This window comes from Microtus ochrogaster, chromosome 7 (genome assembly GCF_000317375.1).
Source record: "Microtus ochrogaster isolate Prairie Vole_2 chromosome 7, MicOch1.0, whole genome shotgun sequence".
NCBI classification, from domain to species: Eukaryota; Metazoa; Chordata; class Mammalia; order Rodentia; family Cricetidae; genus Microtus; species Microtus ochrogaster.
In genome coordinates, this window is record NC_022014.1 from 47792952 (window position 1) to 47815603 (window position 22652).

Here is a 22652-nt window from a genome sequence, read left to right on the forward strand (position 1 = left end):
GATGTCTACTAGCATCTTTTAATACTGCTAGACACAGCCATGGAAAGCACATTGAGTTGTCACATGAGGTCAGCAAACAGACTCATCTAAACCCCTCTCTGTGTTCTTCTTTAAAATAAAGGTCACAGGATTCATTCTAGATGTAGACAATAAATTCATAATTTTATGACTATTCATCAGCATTGTATTTACAGACAGCAAGATGAACATATGAATATACTCATCACAGCCTCCATTGCTCCATTATTAGTCTTCTCTGTTCTAAAACTTCTACCTGTAGAATTTCGAAGAACCGAATCTCCTAAACATGAATTTCCTTAGGGCTCCTTTGACATCGTGATTCCTCAGGCTGTAGATGAAGGGATTGACCATGGGTGTCACCACTGTGAAAAAGGCAGTGGCCACCATGTCTTGCACTGAATATGTAGATGAAGGGTGCATATAGACCCCCAGGATTGCCCCATAGAAAAGGCAGACCACGGTGAGGTGGGACCCACATGTGGACAGGGCTTTTCTTATCCCCTGAACAGATGGGAACTTCAGTACACGGGAGAGGATATAGGCATACGAGACAGTGATGCACGTGGATGGTGTGGCAGAGGTCAGCCCACCCACTGTGAAGGCTGTGACATCATTGATAAAGGTGTCAGAACAAGAGAGTTTCAGGATAGGATACGGATCACAGAAGAAGTGGTGCACTGCATTGTGGGAACAGAAGGTGAGTCGAACCATGAGGAGAGTGTGCAAGAGAGCATGCAGATGTGTGATGACCCATGATAGGACCACCAGGAGGACACAGAGTCTGGGCCTCATCATCAGGGTGTAGTGGAGTGGGTGACAAATGGCCACATAGCAGTCATAGGCCATCACACTCAGGAGGAAGCCGTCCATGTTGATAAATGTGATAAAGAAATAGATCTGGATCATACACTCTGTGTAAGAGATGGACTTGCTTCCCACCATGTAATTCACCAATGCCTTGGGGATGGTGACTGAGGAAAAGCAGATGTCGACACTGGAGAGGTTGGCCAAGAAGAAGTACATGGGTGTGTGGAGATGAGGGTCACAGCTAATGGCCAGGATGATGAGGAGGTTCCCAGAGATGGTGACCATGTACATTACCAAGAACATCCCAAAGACAATGCCTTCTTGTTCTGACTCTTCAGAGAGTCCCAGGAGGAGGAATTCTGTGACTGTCGTTTGGTTCTTTCTGCCCATATCTATGGGGGTAGAAAGTTCCATCTCAGGTAAGATTGGAGGTCAACTCTTAAGCAAAAACATCATAAATTTGGAAGAGCTTAATTTTTGGCTGAGAATTTACTAAAACTGAGTAGTCTGGCTGAGCAATTTTACAGAAGAGGGTAGTTAATTTTAATAGGTTCTGATTACAATAGCCGTGCTCTTCTTTACTCCTGTTTGCATGTATAGGGTCTTTTCTGTGCTAACCCTTCCTTAGCCTGATAATTGTGGCATCACACTGCACTTTATAAGTGAAAAAACTGAAGCTTGAGGCGAGAGGTGATTCATCCAAATTCAGAGAGCCAATGAAAGTGACTGCTTTAAATCAGTGGAAATATCATGTTGTTGTAGTCTTTTATGCTATGCTTTAAATAACTATTAAAAATTTAACTCAGAGGTAAATCTGTATCTGATGCCACAGTAGAATCCTGAAGATTTTGTCTGTGATTTTTCTAATTTTTTTTCAGAAACTGGAATCTTTTGGGGGTTGAGAGGCCAGTTAACAGTTTTGTTCGGAGTCTTACCTGCCCTTACGCTGTCATCTGTCTGCTGTTGGGATGCGCTGAGCTGTATGCAAGCCTTTTGTCCTTCTTCCTGCGGTCAGAAGAGGAAGGGCAGATGCCTCGAGCCGCTGGATATTCTATTTGAAGAAAGAGATTGACAGACTGAAAAATAGCAAACTCACATGGAGTAGCTAAAAATAAACTTCAAGACTAAGAAACTGGTCCAGTTAAGGAAAGCCGCTGAAGACTGTGGTTGCTGCATCTCTGTGAAGATTCGGGATGCTTAGACGGGGAGGAAAGGGAATTGGTCTCCCTTGGAAAAGGAAGAGGGAGAGATGGCTCTGTGTGGTATGGTCTATCTGCTGGGACGGGGGTGCACTACTGAACATTTCGAGAGGACCGACTAGTGTGCCTTCACTCGGGAAGCCATGAGTCAGCCACCGACGGGAGTCATGTCAGGGGAATTAAGCCAAAATGCTGAGATGTGAAGTCAGGTAGCCTGGATTCATACCCAGACCTGAGTTAAGATGGGGAGTACTAGAAAACACTGGAACATGGCTAACATGCTCCTTAGAAGGTGAGGGATGATAGCCAGGGAGAAGACCCAATGGAAAGTGCCTGCCATCAGGCCTGGCGACCTGAGTTCAAGCAGCAGGACCCATGTGATGGACGGAGAGAGCCAACATGTTATTCTCTGACCTCCACATGTGTACCATAGCCTGTGTATGCATGCTCTTACACACAAATCAACATAATAAGAATAGTTTTAAAAAACTTTGAGGGCTGAGGGAGTGACAGGTGACATCATACACGGACTAGAGTACCAGTTCGGGATTCATTAGCTTCTGGTCTTCTGGCTAGATCCCACAACGCTATCAGACATAGAGAGGGGCTGTAGGATTTCAAGGGAGGATTCTCATGTTTGAAAATCATGTGGGACTTCCACCAGCCTGGATGTTCTCAGCACAGCACCTCTGTTGATGTAAAGATTGGCCATAGGAGGCTGAGTTGGTAGACAATATATCATTTCATGGTTTAAACCTCGAACAAGTTAACCCTCCATAGGAAGTCACATACCACACCACACCATGTTCCTAACGCCTCTCAATGAACGCATGTTCTTTGGGCATACCCCGTAATAGAATTCTGCACCACCACCTCCTCCGCAGCCTCCTCACTGGGAGACAGTGCTTTTGTATGACTTCAATACTCTGTTTCTGTCCATTTTCTCTTATAAGCTGAGCTAGTGTTTGTTTGTATGAGACAGCAGGCATATCTACATCATTGTTGGTGATTCTGGACCATAAAATCAAGTCTGCTTAATGCCCAGGTTTAGGTCCAAGCCAAGACACCTCTGTGGGGCTCAGGAGGATGTCTAAGTGGCCTGACTCTGAGATCTGTGTTGTATAGCTGGCACTAAAGAGGAAAAAAAGAGGCCAGACAATGGGCACAAACGTGGAAATGAGAGGATGAATAAGGTTCCCTTGTGTGCCTGAGATATTCAAGGATATAGGGAAGCGAGGTTCTTGACTCTGAGCTTCCAGCCATGCTCAAGGGCAGCTGTGTGCTCTGTTTAGCAATCTGTACTTTTCTGTTTCCACCCTGGGTGTGTTTTTGCTACACTCTCAGCAGAGAGTGCGCCTTGACAGGAAAATGCTGGCCTGTATGAGGAAGCACTGGCTCTTTCTCCTTTGAGCTTGGTGAGAGGCAGAGGAACTGGATAGATCTGTCTTTGTTTTTCTCAATATCATTTCATGTGTTTGAATCTCTGTGAATCCATCTGCTGTTGGAGGTGAAGGTGCCCTCCCTCACTGCTTCCCCGGCCCCTCTCACCTGCCTTTCTCTGCTGCTGTCAGGGCCTCCACGGAATCCCCATCTCTGCTGGTTCTGTGCTTGACCCTGGAGGATGGAAAGTCAATAGTTGGCGTTGAAAACCGAGGGGCTTTTTCTCACTGAAGAAACATGTGACTCCCTCTGATCAAGCTTGGGTGGTTGGAAACTAATAGGTAGATTCTCCATCCCTTGAGAACCAGCATAAAGATTGCTGCCAAGGTAGAGAGCCCCTTGGGCTGAGGCCTCAAAAGTCCTCATTAGGGCGTGCGCTAAGAAGTCACTGTTTATATCCTTCCCACACTCGGAAAATGGGCCTGCAGAGGCGCTTTCCCTTTTTCCCTTGAATGTTAACTTACTAGTTTTAGTGAGATAAAGGCTTTCATCCTGATACATATAATATCATATATGTATGATAGAATGTGTATCACTGTATTTCGCTCATGTCCACTTCCCTTATCATCCTCTATGTCCACGACTTACCGTATCCTTGCCAATAACCCCTTCCTCAAGTAGTCTTTGTCTACTTTAAGGTCTTATATATGCTTATATACACATATACAGGTCATATATACACATATATTTAAATCTGTAGCCACGTCAAAGGAAACACGACATTCATGCTTCTTCCCCCGTTGGTCTCCCTTGTTCTCCCCCCTACACTGCCGTTAGACCCCTCCCTCCTCCCTCAGTCCTGTATTTTCTTAAATATTCAAAGAGGACACCTTTTGGATTATACTAAAGTGCAATTAGTAATTTAAAAAGTGTTTTTGAATCATACTTTTGATGATGTTGCTACAAAATCTTTGCCTAATTCAAGATCAAAAATATATTCTTATTTTTTTTTCTCCTAGAAATGTATTATTTTGGGGCCAAGTGGTGGTGGCACACACCTTTAGTCATGTCCCCAGCACTCGGGAGGCAGAGGTGGGAGGATCCCTGTGAGTCTGAGGTCAGTCTGGTCTACAGAGTGAGTTCTAAGACAGGCTCCAAAGCTACACAGAGAAACCCTGTCTCAGAAAACCCCCTAGGAAGGAAGGAAGGAAGGAAGGAAGGAAGGAAGGAAGGAAGGAAGGAAGGAAGGAAGGAGAATGGAAGATGTTGGGAACTGTGGACCCCCAGACCCTGAATTTCCTGTAAAAAACTTGTTTTTCCTATGCTTGCAGCTGCTCTGAGTGCAAGACAGAGGAGTGGTTCCTGGTGGGCTTGCAGCTGAGAGTTGGGGCATGGTCATTAGTCAAGGAAACCCTATATAAGCTCCCCCGGAACACAATAAAGTTGGCATTCTTGATTCCAGGGGGCATTCTTAGCATTCTTGTTTCAAGGATGACCCGTGTCTCTGTCTCTGTCTGTGTGTGTGTGTTTCAATCTCCAGCTCCTTGCCCATAGCGCGTAGCAGCATGTATAGCTGGTGTTGCACTATAGAAGAAATGTATCATTTTAACTTTTCTTGTTACATCTGTTTCACTTTGAGTTAATTTTGTATATAATGTGAAGCTAAAATGTGTTGAGTAGTTTTGATATGGTCATTTAATTCTTATGACTATTTGTCTAGAAATTATATCCCTCCATTGAATTGCTTGGGTGACTTTGCGTCACGTGCATTGGTCATGTGTGAGTGGGCACACAGGTGAATTAAATGTGGTCCATTGCTCTGTGTGTCTATGCTTTTGTTAACCGTCTGTGACTTTTTAGTAAGTCATGAGATACAGTGATAGGAATCCCCAGTCATGTTCTTTTTCCAGTTGCGCAACTTTAGTTCATTTCCCATAGCAAAAGTAATAACAGTTTGTCTGTATCTTGAAAAACAAATTCTTCTGTGCTTATGTGGTTTGGCTCATGGAAACCCTGTGTGCTGTCTTGAGAATAGATGATTTCCTGCAGATAAGGGGTTTTGAAGTCTTTCTCTTTTTCTCCACTTGTCAGGTTTCCTTTCGGTTTGTTTTCTGCATATAGACCTTGCATGCACTAGCTTAGATTTCATATTTTAAAAATAATTTTTATTTATTTTTTGAGACAGGGTGTCACTGTTTAGAATTGGCTGTCCTGCTTCTGCTTCCCAAGGACAGATTAAAGGCTTGCACCACCACACCAACTCAAATGATTTTATACTATTGTATTACTTAAGAAACTATGACGTTCCATCTGTTCAACATTGCTTGTGTATCAAGATGATGAGTTTTGACTTATGTTCTTCCACCGTCTGTTAGCTAACCATGTAGTTAGCATCAGCTGTCATTTGTCATAGCCCAGAGTCACCTGGGAAGGGGAAACCTCAGCAGAAGAACTGCCCGGATCAGAATGAGCTGATGGTGTGCCTGTATGACATTTTCCTAATTGTTCACAGATTTAGGTACCATGGACAGTACCAGTCCAGGCAGGAGGGCCTGTGCTAGCTTGAACAAGCCAGCAGGTGGCAGTCCTCTGTGGCCTCTGCTTCCTCTTTTGTTCCAGGTCCTGCCTTGGGTCCCTGCCTTAGCCTCCTCTAATAATGGATTCTAACCTGTGCAACAAACACACCCTTCAGCCCCAGACTGCTTTTGGTTATGGTGTTTATCACAGTCACAGAAACTAAACCAGGATACCTGCCTAGCTACGGAGTTAGGCGTTTGGTAAACTTTATGTTTGTTTCTTTCTTTGCGGTAATAAAAACAGTATTTTTAAAGATGTTAAAGGAAGTCACATTCTCTACAGACAGGATGAGATTTTATTTTTTTTTCTTTTCAACTATGTATCTTTTCCTGTCTTGCTGCACTGGGCAGTATTTCTACTCCAGTGTTTTGTAGGAGAAGAGCTGTGGATGTTACTTTCCCTTGAGGCATATTCAGTATTTCATCTTAGATAAGTTTACATTGTATTTTGTTGCTGTTGTTTAAATGGTTTTGTTGTCTTTTCTTTTGCCCTGCAGAGAATTGGACCTTGGGTGTGCCAGGCAAGCACTATACCCCTGAGCTATATTCCCAGCTCTAGCTCTATGTGTTTAGTAAATGCTCTTTGTTAGGAGAGGAGTCCTTTGATTTGGAATATATTAGGTATTTCTATAATTATTAATTTTTCTCTTGTTACATTCTCTCCTGCATCAATCCCTATGATCACAATACCCTCCATTACAATGGATATGTTTGATAAATGACTCCCTTCTTCTCCAGCAAAACCTCTCCGCTCTCCACCTAGCCTTATCTGGAGGATGTCCTCAGGTCTGGGGGACTGACCTTATCTGAAGACTGTGTCTAAACCAGTTGCCTGACTTATCTGGAACCCTGCCACCACAGATCCCTGCTGGAAGGCTCCCTTGTTGCACATGCTAGAAGACTTACAATGGTAACACTGCATGCCACATGTCCATCCACTCTTCCCAGCCTCTGTTTGTACAATGGGAAGCTCTGCTTAGTGAGGAATGTCAAGTACAGACTAGAAAAAATGAATTCCATAATCAACAAATAAGACAACAAGGACAACCTCCACCCCCTGCCGGCTCAATTAATAAACTGGAATTATGACCAGTTGTTAGGCCAGGGTAACTTTTCCACAGGAAAACAACAGGCCCCGCTCCACACTGGCTGCTTTGAACAGGACCACCTGTGTTTGCTCCAAACTTGGGACTGTTTGACCTCCTCTATTTGTAGGACCTGGAGAGGCCTCTTCACCAACCTTTTTTAAAACAAAAACCAATCTAAACTCTCCCAGATTTCTCTTTATAAAAAAATATTTTTATGGTTTATTTAACTTTATTTTATGTGCATTGGTGTGAAGGTGTCAGATCCCCTGCAACTGGATCTTCAGACAGTTGTGAGCTGCCATGTGGGCTCTGGGAATTGAACCTGGGTCCTCTGGAAGAGCAGTCAGTGCTCTTAACCACTGAGCCATCTCTCCAGCCCTCTCCCAGATTTCATACTGAGAGTACAAGCCAGTCTAGACAGAAAAATAAGAGAGCCCACAGCCAAAGCAATGCTCCTACATAATCTTGTCTGGAAAGGAAAGACCCCATAGCACAGACAGGCTTGTCACAGCCTGAGGTATGAATATTATCATAAATGGATCGTGGCTGCTCATGCATTGGGACAGCTTCACACCAGGCCTTCTTTCCTGCCCATGGCCTGATTCAAGATGTTTTAAATGTGGAAAGATAGGACATTGGGAAGGGGAGGTGCCCAAAGAATAATTCAACTGCCTCTGAACCCCCAAAAACATTTTTGTACCCTCTGTTGTAGAAAAGGATTTCACTGGAGTAAGGACCTCAAACCCCCTACCACCTTGAAACTCCACAGGAGGCAGCCCGCAGCCCCACCGTTAAGAGGGAAAAGCCCAGGGGCTCAATGGATCACTAACACACTTGAAAACCCTCACCCCAAACTTTCGATTAAAATTGACAACAAAAATTTCAAATATTTGATAGACCCAGGAACAGAAAAAAACTGTCCTAAGGCAAGCCAAGGTTCCCAAAATTGGACCCTCCTACTGGAACCCCAGTTAGTGGGAGTTGGGGGTCTCTCCGGACCGTTTGTTACCCAAGACTTTTACAGAAGAGGTGAGCCGGGTAAAGCACATGGGACCATTAGACACCTCATGGCTCATGACCACTAACTTACTAGGAAGAGATGTCCTAAAAGATTTAAATGTGGTCCTCGCTGCTGGGAAAGAAGGAGAATGACTCCAAATAAGAGATTACCAGAAATATCAGTATCAAAAGAAGCCCCAGTCCTAAGGGCCGCTGTTCATACTTCACTCCCTGCCAAGAGTGGATCACAGAAGATACATCTGGGTGGAACAGGGGCCTTTAAACAGGGAGAAATTAACTGTTTTACAGCAACTGGTTAAACACCAAATGGACTTGGGACACGCTGTCCCTTTAGAAGCCCCATACCAGCCTCAGGGGAATCGTAGAATGACTCCGTATACCAGTAGAGGGAGCTCTTTGACTATTACCTGTGATGGATGCTTTATCCAACCTGATTAAGAACAAGAAAGAAGTACACTCTACAAATCAAAGGAAAGGAATCTGACATGATTATCCCACCCACCCACTCAGACAGCCAATGGCGACTACGAAACTACACTTCTTTTGCTAACAGTCTCATCGGCTTTTCAGGACAAATAGATAACCACCACCCAAAGGATAAATGTCTGGCAACCATACCACTCTTAAGGTGGCTCCCTCCCCGCTTATTCTCTCGGTCTCCTATCCTACATGCCCCTATGGCTTTCACAGATGGGAGAGTGTAAGTTCTACTGTGTGAGCGCTATCAGAGAGCACCTTGCTTTAACAGGCATACCTGGGAGGTAGTCATCATAGATATGCCAAAGGTAGACAAAGAAGAGTTATAAATGCACCAAAGAAGGGGAGGGGCAACACACATCAGCCTAGAAAGAATGATATTAGTGAGACCTTGTCATGAGTAGGTTTGCACTGACTGGAAATACAAACTGGATAGTTGGACAGCCGGTCAAATAGGGGAATATCTGACGGGTGAGAACCAGTGAAATTTTGCAGTCCCAGGGTAAAGGAGAGCGGGATTGACCGGCACTGCTGTCAGCAGAAGTCTGTTGCTGGATGCACAGAAGAAGCAGTTAGAGACATTAGTGGGTAGTGGAAAGGAGAAAGCCCACAATATATTAAATGTATTGGTTCTGTGTGACTGTGGCTTTGATCTGTTCTTGAACCTGTGAATAGTGTCATATTTAATTGAATGTTTGGTGGTAGGGAACTCTGATTGTCTGACTAATTGTTTTTTGAGTGTTTGGTGTGTTCCTTCAATGATGGCTTGGCCCTGAGGACTGTGGGGATGCCAGTGTGGTGAGCTATCTTCCAAGTCTCACAAAAAATTTAAAATTGGTGGCTTTTAAAGGCTGGCCCATGACAGTGAAAGCACCCTTCAGTAGCCCTTTCTCTGGGTACAGGAGGAGTGGCAACAGACCCATCATCTGGCAGGGGACTTTCAAGACAAACTTGATCAAGCCATGACCTCCACAGCTGAGAGCATAGAGTCACTTCAAAGGCAGATGAACTCTCTTGTCGGAGCTGTGCTCCACAATAGAAGACCAGTAGACCTTAAAAACTGATGAACTGGGGAAGACATGTGTGGTCTTGGGAGAAGAAGGATGTTTCTTTGTCAATGAGTCCAAACAAAATGTAAAGACCCTTAAAGCGCTACATAAAGATCTTCTGGCCCGGTATCAGTCCCAGGACTTTTTATCCTGGTTCCGTAACCCTTTATTCTCTTGGCTCCTCCCCTTTATTGGTCCTCTGATTGCGTTATGTTTTATTTTGATGCTTGCCCCCTGCCTTGTTCAGTTCTTCTGGCAACAGATCACCACCACCACTAAAATGACCACCAATTAGAGCCGAGGATAATCCTATGGAATTCATGTTGCTGAAATACAGAGCTGTCAATCTCTATACTTACTTTTATGTGTTTTCATGGAGCTTACTTAGTTCACAGATATCTAATGAACATTGAGTGTACACATTTCTCCCATGTATTATTTACTAATCCTCTGATACATTACATTATTAGTAAGTAACGATTTCAAGAGGTGGCCCTAGAGGTGGAGAGAGAGGTTCAGTGGGGTTGGACGATGCTCCCCAATCATGAGCTCCATAATACTTAGCCTACTTAGAGCAGCTAAGGCCGCTTCTTAATTCTTCTGCTGTCTTTCCTCCAAATCTTCATTCTCTGTCTTTTACAGATGAGCTGAGCATCAGTTACTGCCCTGTTTGTATGCGTTGCCTTGGGTCATCTGTATCAAAGACGACAGGTTAGAAATAGCTTCATTTAAAAGAAGGAAAAACACAAAACAAAAACACTCAGCCATATTTCTCTAGGATAGCCTCAGTTCTTTTACCTGAAGACAATGCTATTAATGCAACTCAGATTGGTCTAGGTCCCTCTTAACCCTTCCCGGCATTTGGCACTTTTAGGCATTGAAGGACCAGCCTGATGGTTTGCTGATTTCCAGCCTTGCAACACAGCATCTAAATGTCCTTGTGGGCTCCGGAGCCATTGCTGCTGCTGATGTCACTGTGTGCAGAATTCTGCTCAGAGGCCTCTCCTTTATGTTAAGCAAAGTGAGAAAATTGATCAAATGTGGTACTCAGTTCTACATTTGGAAGGAAGAGGGGAATCTGGTAGAAAGCAAGGTGATGAGGTGTACTGGATAATTAAACCCTTTTAGGCAGAAAGAATCGAATAAAGGTCTGTAGCTGTGATTACTGGCTTAGCCTTAGCATTTGGATGGTAGCACAGGGGAGGGATGGGCTTACTGATAGGAGCAAAAGGGCCAGGGAACAGGCAGGAAAGGTGTTTAAGGGGTGATTGGCTGGGGCAGAGAACATTGTAAGCAATGCTTTCGGGAGATAGGTTAGGGATATGCTAATATGGGTACAGGGCCGGAGGTGCCCTGGCATTTTGAGAGTTAAATTAAAAAACCAGCGCGAAGTTGCTCCCCAATCTGTACCAAACCAAAGGGCATGGAGATCGCACAGCAGATAGACAAAGACACTCTCGGAAGATGACGGCCGGAAGCAGGAGTGGGGCAGGCGCCGCATCAAGAGATGCTCGTGCCAGCCTGTGCAGCCTTTGTCATTGTGACCTGTGTGCATAGTGTGTTCTTTATAACAGGCTGCCTCCTATAGTGGGAATGGTGGTCAAAAGTGGAAGAAGCAGGAAGGTGGGGGAGGTCCTGTTATCTGCGAATGGTGGGTAAGGTCAAACACAGGAAAATCTGCTAGAAATATCTCAGATGCTATGTTCAGAGAGGTGTGCTAAGATAACTGTCTGCCCGTCCTTCCTTCCTGCCTGCCTGTTTGCCTTTCTTCCTTCTTCCTTTTTCCTTAGACATCTTGTTGTGTACCCTAAGCTGCTTCAATCTCCTGCCTCTGCCTCTGAAGCGCTAGGACTACAGAAATATACACATTTAACTGGATGCTCCCTTTAAATGTTAGATGGATAATTTTATTGGAACCAAAATCAATACCACCCCCCACACCATTCTCAAATCACGTGTTTGTAGGATTAGGAAACAAGCCAGCTGACTCTGAGGTTAGTCTAAGCCTGCACAGTACGGTCTCATGTCTCATGGAGTACAGAAGGCTTCTTGATCCCCAAATCTACACGAGAAATGCTCCCAGAACATCGGGGCAGGGGTGTCTATGTGGCGAGCAGGGCACCCCATGGTTTTCTGACTTGAAAGAAATCTGCTGAGTTTAGGGATTTTATCAGCCAACCAGTGCTTTCAAGGAAGACCTCACACTGGGAGTTGAATGCCAGAGAAGCCATCCAATGCTTGCTGTGAGCCATCGCAAAGGCTTGTGGGTTTCCCAAGTCCAGAGTGGGTTCCTGGGGCTGACTTGAGGCATCTCTATAACACCCACAGCAGAAGCAATGTCTGTGAACAGAAAAGAGACTCCCCATAAGACATTGCTGCATGAGCCGGATTTGAGTGGTTCAGGGAGGTTAAAGGCCAAGGGAAAGGCTGGGGCTTCCTCCACTGAGATGCTCAGTGAAGTGGTCCCTTGAGAATCATCTGAGGAGAAACCCAAAAATAGGCATCCTGAAGGGGGTCACCCTTAGTATTGCAGACACAGTATGATCATGAAACCCCATAATTCTGCAGGCAGACACAAAGGAGGGACAGCTTCCCCCAGCAGCCCAGGAGAAACAGCAGCTGACCGCCCTCTTTGCTTCACCTTCTCAGAAAGAGTAATGCTGAAGAGGGAAGCAGAGGAGGACCGAGACTCCTCCTCCCCTCCCCCTCGCCTCCCACCCATGGCCCAGCACACCAAGCCAAGAGCAGGTGGGAATTTCAGGATCTTTGAGTTGACTGAATAAGAATATTTTATGTAATATACTATGACTGATAATGATCTGGCCAGCATGTTTTTTCTGAAATTGGTTGAGAGATTAGTTAGTCATTTCACGACTTCAACCCCAACTAATTGTGGTACCCTGGTTGGAAGGCCGTATGGCACTGAGTACCTCTTACTCTGAACATGCTTTGACGCTCTGTCCCCTTCAGCTTTCTTCTGGGGAGTGAGTGTTCCAACCAGCCCTGGGGCGGTAACATTTGGTTTACGTGATTTGCACACATTTGGCTGCTGCTTTGGTGCACCAGTCTCTCCTGGCTTCTAAACATGGAACTGTCTGGCATGCCTATATCAAGGAGCGTTTGCATCCTTTAACATTAAAACTAAGGCTTTTTATCCCAGCTCAGCTGATGTCCATCTTTGGGGCTCAGCATGGATCTAAGTTATCTCACTTGAGATACAATGTTATACAGCCATAGAGCGCAGTGGGTAGACTGTGCAGCGTGGTAGAGGTAAGGGCTGTGTGGGGAGTCTAGACGTCTGGCAGAGGTGGAAGGTGACTCGTGGCTCCGAGCTTCTGGAAAAGCATTTTAGAATCCCATATCTGCCATCTAATCCTTTGCCAGTGCTTTCTCAGTCCATCTCCAGTGAATGCAGTGAATTGTGTGCCCTGACGGGGTGGGGGGCGGGGGGAGGATGCTGCTGCATATCATGCTAACAGACACCACCCCACACCCTCTCCATGTATGCTTCCCCACGCCGCTGACCACACAGACACCACCCCACACCGTCGCTACCTCCCGCCTCCTCCCGCGCCGCTGACTACACAGACACCACCCCACCCCCTCGCTCCGTACCCTCCCCCAACCCGCGCCGCTGCCCACCGATTGAAGTTGATTAGATGCAGAGGGATTGAGTGAGCTGTCCTCCTCACCATCACCCCATGTGCTTGTGCGAACCTGGGCGCTGTGGAGATTGTGGCGCCTTAACTTCCCCTCTCACCTGATGCTGTCTGCTGCTGCCAGATGCCTTTATAGACTCCTCTGGGATCTGTCGATTCCCTGCTTGAACCGAATGATGAGTCTGAGACTTATTCTCACAGGAGAACACTCTAGTAAGATACTGGGGCTTTCCCAGGACAGAATTAGAAGAATTGGAGCCGATAAATAGACCTTCCCTCCCTGAGGACTGTGAGATCCTTGAGGATGGGGGTGGAGTGATTCCAGTTGCCAACCCTGAGGGCCCCCAAGGGCTGACTCCCCACAGCTCTTCATTAGGGCCACAAGCTTGCTAACTAGTCTTTGTTCTTATGCACCACACCCTGGGCTTGGAGATATCCCCGGATGAGAAGAACACTTTGGTGTTCGAACTTGGACATTCAACCTTGTTTTTCTGAATTTGATTCTCCATCTGGGAAATATGAAGAAGCAGAAGGTGAACAAAGTTCAATTTCATGATATTAAAGCTTTTTTTTCCCTTTTATCATTCTAGACAGGATTTCACATAATACAGCTGGTCTCAGCTCACTACATAGATAGCCAAGGAAGACCAAGAACTACTGCTTCTCCTGCCTCCTCCTCTCCAGGGCTGGTATTACAGGCGTGAGCACCACACTTGGTTTTACCTGGTGCTGGGGTTGAAACCTCAGCCCTACCAACTGAGCCATGCTCTCAGCCCTGCATGGCTTTATTATTTCATAAATCTAGGATTCCATAATGTATTCCAGAATATATCCAGTGTCTGTTTGTTTTTACCAACTACATATTTATAAAACCAATTCAATCTTACATGAATATCTGTCAGAATGTATTCTTGGATTGAGTTCTCTGAAGAGAACAATCACGTAGTCTCGTGGTATTATGGGATGGCCATACTGAATTAAAGGAAAGGTTCCAAGATTCGGAGCCTGGTTAATCCTAGTCCATTCTGCGGGATTCAAAGAGGCTCCTGGCAATGGTGTGGTTCTTGTTGGCAAAGCATTCTTCCCAGGGGGTGGAACCTTAGCTTTGTTGAAAGCCAGCTCCCCTCCAAGGTCCAGAAAGCCTGGGTCTTCTAAGCTGCCTGCATTTTAGTCCCCCCTGCCAGGCCAGGCCCTGCTGCTCTCAAAAAGGTCCTTCTGCTGGAAATCCAGCTGCTGAGCACTAAACCAGACTTCCCTGCCTTTGACATATGGCCGGCTCTGCTCATTCTCCCAGGGCAAAAAAAAAAAAAAAATATCTGCCACAAGAGATTGTTCCCACTTTGGGTCTTACCCTCACCGTCCTCTCCGGCCCATATCACACAGCACTATGCCTGCTCCCCTGCCCTGTGTCCATTAGAAAGCTGATGAAATTGAATGTCACAGAATGTCACAGCAGCTTTGCTCTGTACACTCTGTTAATGGCTTTGACTTTCTTCTGAATAGCCCCTAAGCCTTCGGGATTAAGGTTCGATTTACTAATTTATACTAAGAAAGCAATGACTAAAAATAGGAAGCCATTCCTGTGTTTTAATTTCTGTAACAGTTCATCTGTCCCTGACACAGAAAACCAGAAGCTTCTAGAGAGAAAGTGAGCAAGATTTTTGCATTTCACTGTGCATTTTCCACGGAAACACAAAAGGCGAAACCGGCAATTCCCTTGTAAACACTTTTTAATTATAAAACATGTTTCTAAGGTTTGTTTTATTTTGATCTGTATGTGTATGACTGTTTTGACTGCATGTATGTCTGTGCACCATGTGTGTCTCTAGGACCCCTAGGGGCCGGAAGAAGGCATCAGATCCCCTGGAACTGGAGTTATAGGTGATTGTGCTCTGCCATGTGGGTCCTGGGGATCAACCTGGGTCCTCTGCAAGAGCAGCCAATGCTCTTGACTGCTGAGCCATGTCTCCAGCCCCTATAAAGCGTATCTTTCACTTGGAGATGGCACTTATGATTTTTTAAACTCTTCCTGATAGCCTTATATGTTTGATATCTTTCTAATTAGTCTTCATAAGGCCATATCATTTTTTAAAGTGATTAAAATTTTTAATGGCAATGAAAATTTAGCCCCCCTCTCTACAAAGTATTTGAGAGACAAGGAGAGTGGAGATTTGCATCTCAAACCAGTCATCACAAAACCCACAAAGCTGCCACTGACTGAGGTGGGTGGGGAAGCACCTGTAGAATTCAAACGGGGAATGAGGATCTGTGGGGACTGAGTGCTGTTCAGAGGAGCAAAGAGTCCACTCTGCTCTGCTGTGGGTCTTCTTAGGTCACAGGTTCTGATGCAGTAGGGGGTGAGGCCCGAGATGTTGACCCTAACGAGCTCCTGCATGCTGCTGCTGCTGCTGCCCTCTGGAGTGGGTTAGGGCGCTTGTTGCTGAGCCTGAAGGTCTGAATTTGATCCCTGAGACTTGGAAGAAGAGAACCCACTCCCCACAGATTGTCCTCTGACCTCCATGTGTATACCATGACATCGGCACATGTGCACATGCACGTGCGCGCGTGCACACACACACATAATTAATAATACGTTAATTAATCTTTAAAAAGGACTGTGGTGATTATCCTGTTTTGAGTAGTCGTGATGGTTTTAAGGGATGTGTTTGAGGAAGTCTGTCTGATCTTGGGAATCAGAGTGTCTTATAAAGACAGTGAGTTCTGAGGGGACTCGCGTGTCACCAGTTGGGTGCCCTGAGAAGCCAGGACATTATGGAGAGGTGGGAATTATCTGGTGTGGATGGAAAGTCCCCCAGTTTCAGTGTGTCCCTAAGATGTCAGCTTGCCCTTAAAAGATAAGTATATCTTAAGGGTACCAGGATGGACTTTCACAGTCAAAATCACTTCAAGAGACAGCACATGGGCCTTCAGAGAGTCTAAGCCAACCCTGGGGATTCAGTGAAGAATCATAATGGCAGTGTCTGGGAGCCTGAATTTATTTCAAGGTAAGACCTGAGGTCTGGGCTGGGCAGGATACACTTGAAACTGAGATGCCCTGGAGGATCACAGTCCCCTCAAGGTGTAGGTCACCTTGACAGGTCACAGTACCCCAGGGCTCTGAATGAGTGAGGAGGTGAAAGTTGGATGGGGAAATCAGAGAGTAATTGAGAACTCTGAGATGTGTGGAGATTTAGCAGTGAGTGAAGCCACTCTTTCACAGCTGAGTGAACCCAGGGGTGAGCTGGGGTCAGGAACGGGCCAGCAGGTGTGGGAGCCAATGTTAGGACTTTATGGAGAGTGTAGACGGGAATCACTTGTGGTGTTTAAAGGTCCTCAGACTTCAGTGTGTCCTAGAGTGGCCTACTGTCCTAGGGTGTCAGGGAAACAGAAGGATGAGCACACACCTGTGGTTTTTCATCCTCAGTTTCCTGGAAACACGTCTTTTGAGTATCGCTCACAGGCTGAGATGCCAGGCCTTGTTCCTGGCCCTGCTGCCCTTCTCTCCAATTCCCCCTCTCTACTGGGGATTCTGAGCAGGGGTGTCTTTGTGGGAATGTCTTCTCCTCTGTCCCCTGCCTGCTCCCAGGAGGGGGATTTAACAGGACAAAAGAATCTGGTCCCCTGGGAATATGAGCTCTTGGCCTCAGCCCCTGGACCCTCTAACGGAGCACCTTCCCTCATCCGGCTTGTGATCCTCCCCCCAAGCCAGGGGCTCTAGTGACCAAGATATGATTGGACAGGCCCATGGGGCCAGGAGGAGGTTGCTTCTCCAAGACTAAGGGAGAAAGACAGGTAGCGTGAGAAAGCAGAGGGCTAAGAGAAAACAGAACAGGGTCAGGGAGAAGGAAGTAGAGACAGGCAAAGTCAAGAGAGGAGGAGGAGATGTCAATCCAGAGGAAGGGGCGGGGATTAGAAAATAGTGAGTGGACTGGTATCTAGCTACACACACACACACACACACACACACACACACACACACACACGCACACACACACACACAGCAAGAGAGGCTCAGAAAAGCTAGACGGTATAAACGGGAACAAAAGGTTAGAAGACAAGACAGGATAGACAGACAGACTACAGGGAGTCAGAGACTGGAGGACAGCAGGCTAGCCCATCTCTGGTTTGCGTGGCTAAGCTATGGAAGCTCCAAAAAGGAACCAGCAGGAAAAGCAAAGGAAGGGCCGTGCCTGTGGTCGACCCCTGCCTGAACCACATATGACCTCTGGGACCCTGATCTCCACAGTAGGTGAGTGAATCCCCAGGGTTGGCTTGGGTCCCTTGGCGGAGCAGCAGATATGGATCCCAAAACCTGCTCGGCTTTAGAGCAATGGTTTGTCCCACGGACTGTTGAGAGATGGGAAGCAGAACTGGAGCTTGTCAAGGCTTTGGGGACCTCAGGAAACGAGACAGCGGAAGTCCTTTGCTTTGCAGGGTGGGAAGCGAGGCCTTATCTGAGGGAGCTATGGAAAGGGCACTTAAGGCAAAGGCAAAGTCGGAGTCTTGTTCTTTGCGCAAGGAGAGAGCTGAAGGAATCGGGGTTTTCCTCCAGGGGGCGCAGTTCTAAGGACTCTGGATACAGAGTGGGAGCCATACCCTTGGTTTCCCCCTGGGATGGGTCTCTCTACTCTAGACCCCTCCTTCCCTCGGTGCCTATCTTCCCAGGTGTCTCTTCTTCCCTCCCTCTCTCCCCCTCCCGCCCCTGTGGCTCTTAGACTAATTAATATGAGAGCTTAGGGAACCTTTGGGGAGGAGAGGCAAGCCTTTCCCACGAGCTCAAGTTCCTGCAGGATGGTGACAGGGCCAGGGCAGAGGCAAGAGACACGTCAAGAAGTACAACCGGGAAGGGAGAATGAGTTGTCTCTGTATAAGGGGCGGGGGAGGACCCTCCATCCTCCTGAGCAGGGGTGGGTGAGATGAAGGAGGTGCATGGGCATTGAAAACTGTGAGCGGCAAGCAAAGAAGTCCTTGGTAGGCAGCAAAGAGAATACCCTCGAGGTGTGCCCTGTGAGTCATATGTGGGCCCCGGAGGTGAAACACATACCGGAGGTGTGTAACCAAAGTAGTGGCAGACGCTGGAGGCAGAAACAGTGGTTTTGAAATCTTTTAAAGAGTTCCTGTGGAAACCCCACAGGAAGTAGCATCTCAGGAACTAAGCAGAACGGCTGGGTGGTCCCATTAGTAAGTGGGTCTCTCTTCATTTCCCTCCCTCCACAGACACGGGCCCTGAGGCTTTTAGGAGACTCTCTGGTCCGGGGCTGGGGAGACCTAAACTTTGCCCACAGAGGAGCCGTCCCCACTCCCGGCGCCGCCATCGCACCACCTTCAACCCAGCACAGCTGGAACAGCTGGAGTCAGCCTTTGGGAGGAACCAGTACCCTGACATCTGGGCTCGAGAGGGGCTTGCCCAAGACACTGGCCTCAGTGAAGCCCGAATCCAGGTGATGATGCACTAACGTATTTGGGGGAGAACCAAACGTTTCCTGGGTGCTCGGGGCTCTGTCTGGGCATAATCATGGGACTTTTGACCCTAACTTAAAAATTTAACAGAATATAGGCTTTATCTACCAGTTAACATGACTTTGGGTGCACCTGAGCCCAGCTCTAAGCTCATTTAGGTGGATGTTGATGGGTGCTGGATGTGGGACTGGAGATGGATAGCTCAGGAATTGAGCTCTTGTCCAGCATACACAAAGCCTGTAGTCTGATCCCCAACACCACACAAACAGAAAGAAAGTCAAGACTCACTCCCCAGCCTTTCGTATGGACACAAACTGCAACAAACAGGCAACCCAAACTGTTCACATGTGTGCAGTCTCACTTCTGAGCACAGTCTTACATTGCCCTGATGTCTCCAGCGTAGGGTTGGATAGCCTGAACTACAAACCCTTTCTTAGCCTCAACCCCACGTACAACACTAATAATTCCCCAGTTTTCATTCCTCAGCCTCGCTCTAAGGACACTTTCCTGCTCTCTGGGGAAGAAAACTGCCATGGTGTCAAATTTATCTTGTCAAAAGTTGCCGTTTTCTATTCAAAGTTGTCAAAGTTGGGAGATGCAAAGTTTGGGAGTCGGCTTGAGGATCCTGCCTCAGCTGCAGCCTCTGGGAGAACTGCCCTTTGCCTAGAGATGCAGCAGGTGCTGACTTCCTGTCCTCAGAGGCTCTGACGATGCCACCCATTCAGAACAGGAGCCCTCGGGTGACTTCTCTTCCCTCTCTGCAGGTCTGGTTCCAGAACCGCAGAGCTAAGCAACGGAAGCAAGAGCGGTCGCTGCTCCAGCCGCTAGCTCACCTACCGCCGGCCACCTTCTCTGGCTTCCTGCCAGAGTCCCCTGCTTATCCCTACTCCTATACAGCACCAGCTCCACCAGTACCCTGCTTCCCTCACCCTTACAATCACACTCTCCCCGCCCAACCCTCCACTGGTGCCTCATTGCCTCTTCCTCCCCAGCCTGAGGACTGGTACCCCACCTTGCACCCAACCCCTGCTGGCCATCTTCCCTGTCCCCCACCCCCACCCATGTTTCCCCTCAGCCTTGAGACACCAAAGTCCTGGAACTAAGTGGTGACAAGGTCACCCTCTATGTACAACCCTTGTGAAACCCAAGAAAATTGGGGGGGCTCCCTTTTCATCCTAAAGGGGACGTTAGAAACATGGTGAGGGGCAGTTCAGGATTGGACAAGGGAAAGGGTGGGGGATCTTGATGAACTGTCAAAAGGGTAAGGAGCTGAGAGACTGGGGACTTAACTGGTAGGAGATGTGCACTCAAAAGCTCCAGTAGAGGCGGTAGGAGGGCAGCAGTGTGGATGGGACCAGACGATGCTGCTGGCCAGTGATGACCAAAGAGAACTTGAAGCTTCGCTCCTTGAGACCGCGGTGGGAGAACCTGAACTAAAGGGGGAGCTCCACAGGCACTCTGGAGTCCTCTCCTGATGTCGTCTCCATTTCAGCCGACACGCGGCCTGGGGTTCTATTTGTGTGCGTGTGACTTACCATCCTCCCTTCAGTCCTTCTCCTCCCCAAAGCACCTTTGCTAATCTGCAAACCAAGGACCTGACGCAGAGCACATGCGACGTGACAAGCTCGGTCTGCAGGAGTCCGCAGCAGCTGCCTTAGCTTAACTTCGAAGGCAGCGTGGGTTGAAACAAACTTTGCTTGTGACAAAGGAACCTCGTGACCTGAGGCCAGCTGGCCCACAGACAGACCATCCGAGGCTCATAAAAGGTCATTCCCAGGAAAGTATTTTTCCGAAGTGCCTTCGTCTCAGCCCCTTCTCCCCCAAGAAACACAACAGAGCCTGGTTGGTGCTACCATTTCTGTTTTGTGTGACTTAGATTCATTTTGTGTGCAACTCAGTTATTGGTGGGATCATGGAAGGGCCTTTTGAAAACAGGCCTCCACAGAAGGATAACCATGGTGCTTGTATATTTTCTTATCTATCAGAAACGCCTGCAGTCAAAATTCCTGTGGGATGCATCTAGATAATCATCTCATTATGTCAGGCAAACTTTAGGAAAGATTCTGAAGCTATTCTCTAGATGCTCGAGTTCTGTGACTGGCGCTTCCACCAGTTTCAAATCAAAAGTACTCTCTGTCAGACATGGCGGGTCATGATTATAATTTGAGAATTTGGGAGGGTCTCCAGTTGAAGGGCAGGCTGAACTGCACAGTGAGTCCCATGCCAGGCTGGGAGACCTTGTCTAAAAACAACAAATCCAAAAACAGTCTCAAGTAGTTACATATATTCTGAATATGTACAGATTTTTATTGTCATTACTAACAATTCAGTCTAGCAACAATTTACATAGTATTCCATGGTATTAGGTCTTAGAAAGAATACAGAGGCATACGGGGTATTGGTGAGAAGATGTTCCCACAAATGTGCTGGGAGGCATCCATAGTTGTCCAGGGACTCTTGCGGTCCTTGGCCTGCAGGTCAGATAGGACACAAATGCACATGAATGATGTGTATAGATTATGCAAATATCATGCAAATGCTTGAGCATTCTCGTAGTTGGGTCTCTGGAGGAGGGCCTAGAACCAATCCCACACAGATGCTGAGGGATGACCCCACTAGTTCTCAGTCCATCCAAACTATTACTTTCGGCACATCCTTGGTGGGCTTTTGTTTTTGTTTTTACCATTTTTTGACAATTGAGAGTGATGTCGCTACTACTCACCTCTAAATTCTCCTTTATTTCTAGAGAGAGATGAAAGTTTTGAGCTTATTGAAAGCTTCCATTTTCTTCCTTTCTCTGTAGCCTGAGTTATCTGTGGGTTGGTGTAGCCATCTTTCCACTCATTCTTGAGAATGTTGGGGATGCTACTTGTACATATGGAAACTGCTTTTGATGTTTGTTACTTGCTTTCTGAGGGTTTCCTAAGAAAGTTAAACCCTGATTTCCTAGACACATATTGTATGCAATGACTTAACTTTTGTTCTAAAATGTCTAGAATTGTTTCCATCTTGTAGAACTGGTAGAAATTAGAAAACAGTCGTCTGGTTCATTTTCGGTGTTTCAGGTTATACAGAAGAACCCAGCTGATGGGCTCCTTGCTTTCACTGGCTTCCCCAGTGCTTTCTTCATCAACTGGGCAACAGCACAGTGCTTTGAATCCACTGGAATTTAATTTACTATGCACAGTAAAATAGTCAGTTTTGTTTCCCCCTCAGTCAGCGAGTGGGTTATTCCTGTATCATTTCTTTGATGGTATAGTTTTGCTCTATGACTTTGTAAGGGCATATGTTTTCATGCACGAGGTTCTTGTGTGTATTGGGGCAGCTGTAGCCACCACATCCTTTCTCTCTCTGTTCCAGTACCAGACCAGAGTGTCCCAACAACTGAACTGTGAGAATCCTAGGTAACTTTTAAAGGTCTCTTAACCAAATACAAAGTGTGTTGTGTCATTTCTTTCAGACTTCTGTGTCTCTCAGCAAAGTTGTTTGGTTTAGACTTACTTCACGGAGGCACAGTCTCATTCTGTATTACAGACTGGTCTTGAACTCGCTGTGCAGCCCAAACAGGCCTGGCACTCTCAGTCTCCTGTCTCAGCCTCCCAAGTGCTGGAGTTATAAGAGTGTACCACATCCAGTCAGAAAAGTTCTTTTGCTTTTTAAGACACAGCTTAAAGACTGTGTGTGTGTGCGTGTGTGTGTGTGTGTGCTTTTTGTATCTGCTCTTTGGAACACACACATATATATACATATATAATTACATATAGGGATTTTATATATTTTATGTGTGGGTGTATACCTAAATTATAAAAGTCTCCTAGGGGAAAGTTTCTTTTTCAAAAAAATCTTCAATCTGTCATATGATTTTACAGCTTTAAAATAAGCAGCTTTCATTTTAAAGTTAAAAATGATCATGGCA

General features: G+C 46.5%; 2 protein-coding genes across 2 annotated transcripts; one reads left to right on the forward strand and one right to left on the reverse strand.

Annotated features, from left to right (window-relative positions):
- Nucleotides 1-270: 270 nt before the first annotated feature.
- On the reverse strand, nucleotides 271-1218 carry LOC102000142 (olfactory receptor 1361-like). The gene has a single exon (XM_005350138.1). It carries the CDS (start codon nucleotides 1216-1218, stop codon nucleotides 271-273), a length of 948 nt encoding a protein of 315 aa, XP_005350195.1.
- Nucleotides 1219-17416: 16198 nt separating this feature from the next.
- Nucleotides 17417-19839, forward strand: Prop1 (PROP paired-like homeobox 1). The gene is made up of 3 exons (XM_005350139.2): nucleotides 17417-17525; nucleotides 18494-18717; nucleotides 19501-19839. Exons 1-3 carry the CDS (start codon nucleotides 17417-17419, stop codon nucleotides 19837-19839), a joined length of 672 nt encoding a protein of 223 aa, XP_005350196.1.
- The last annotated feature ends 2813 nt before the right edge of the window (nucleotides 19840-22652 follow it).

What these genes read in the sequence shown, in the direction of transcription:
- LOC102000142 (XM_005350138.1), bottom strand. Translation starts at nt 1,218, where the DNA reads ATGGGCAGAAAGAACCAAACGACAGTCACAGAATTCCTCCTCCTGGGA.
- Prop1 (XM_005350139.2), top strand. Translation starts at nt 17,417, where the DNA reads ATGGAAGCTCCAAAAAGGAACCAGCAGGAAAAGCAAAGGAAGGGCCGT. An exon ending in GACCCTGATCTCCACAGTAG is followed by an intron (nt 17,526 to 18,493) that starts GTGAGTGAATCC and finishes CTCCCTCCACAG; the next exon opens with ACACGGGCCCTGAGGCTTTT. An exon ending in TCAGTGAAGCCCGAATCCAG is followed by an intron (nt 18,718 to 19,500) that starts GTGATGATGCAC and finishes CCCTCTCTGCAG; the next exon opens with GTCTGGTTCCAGAACCGCAG.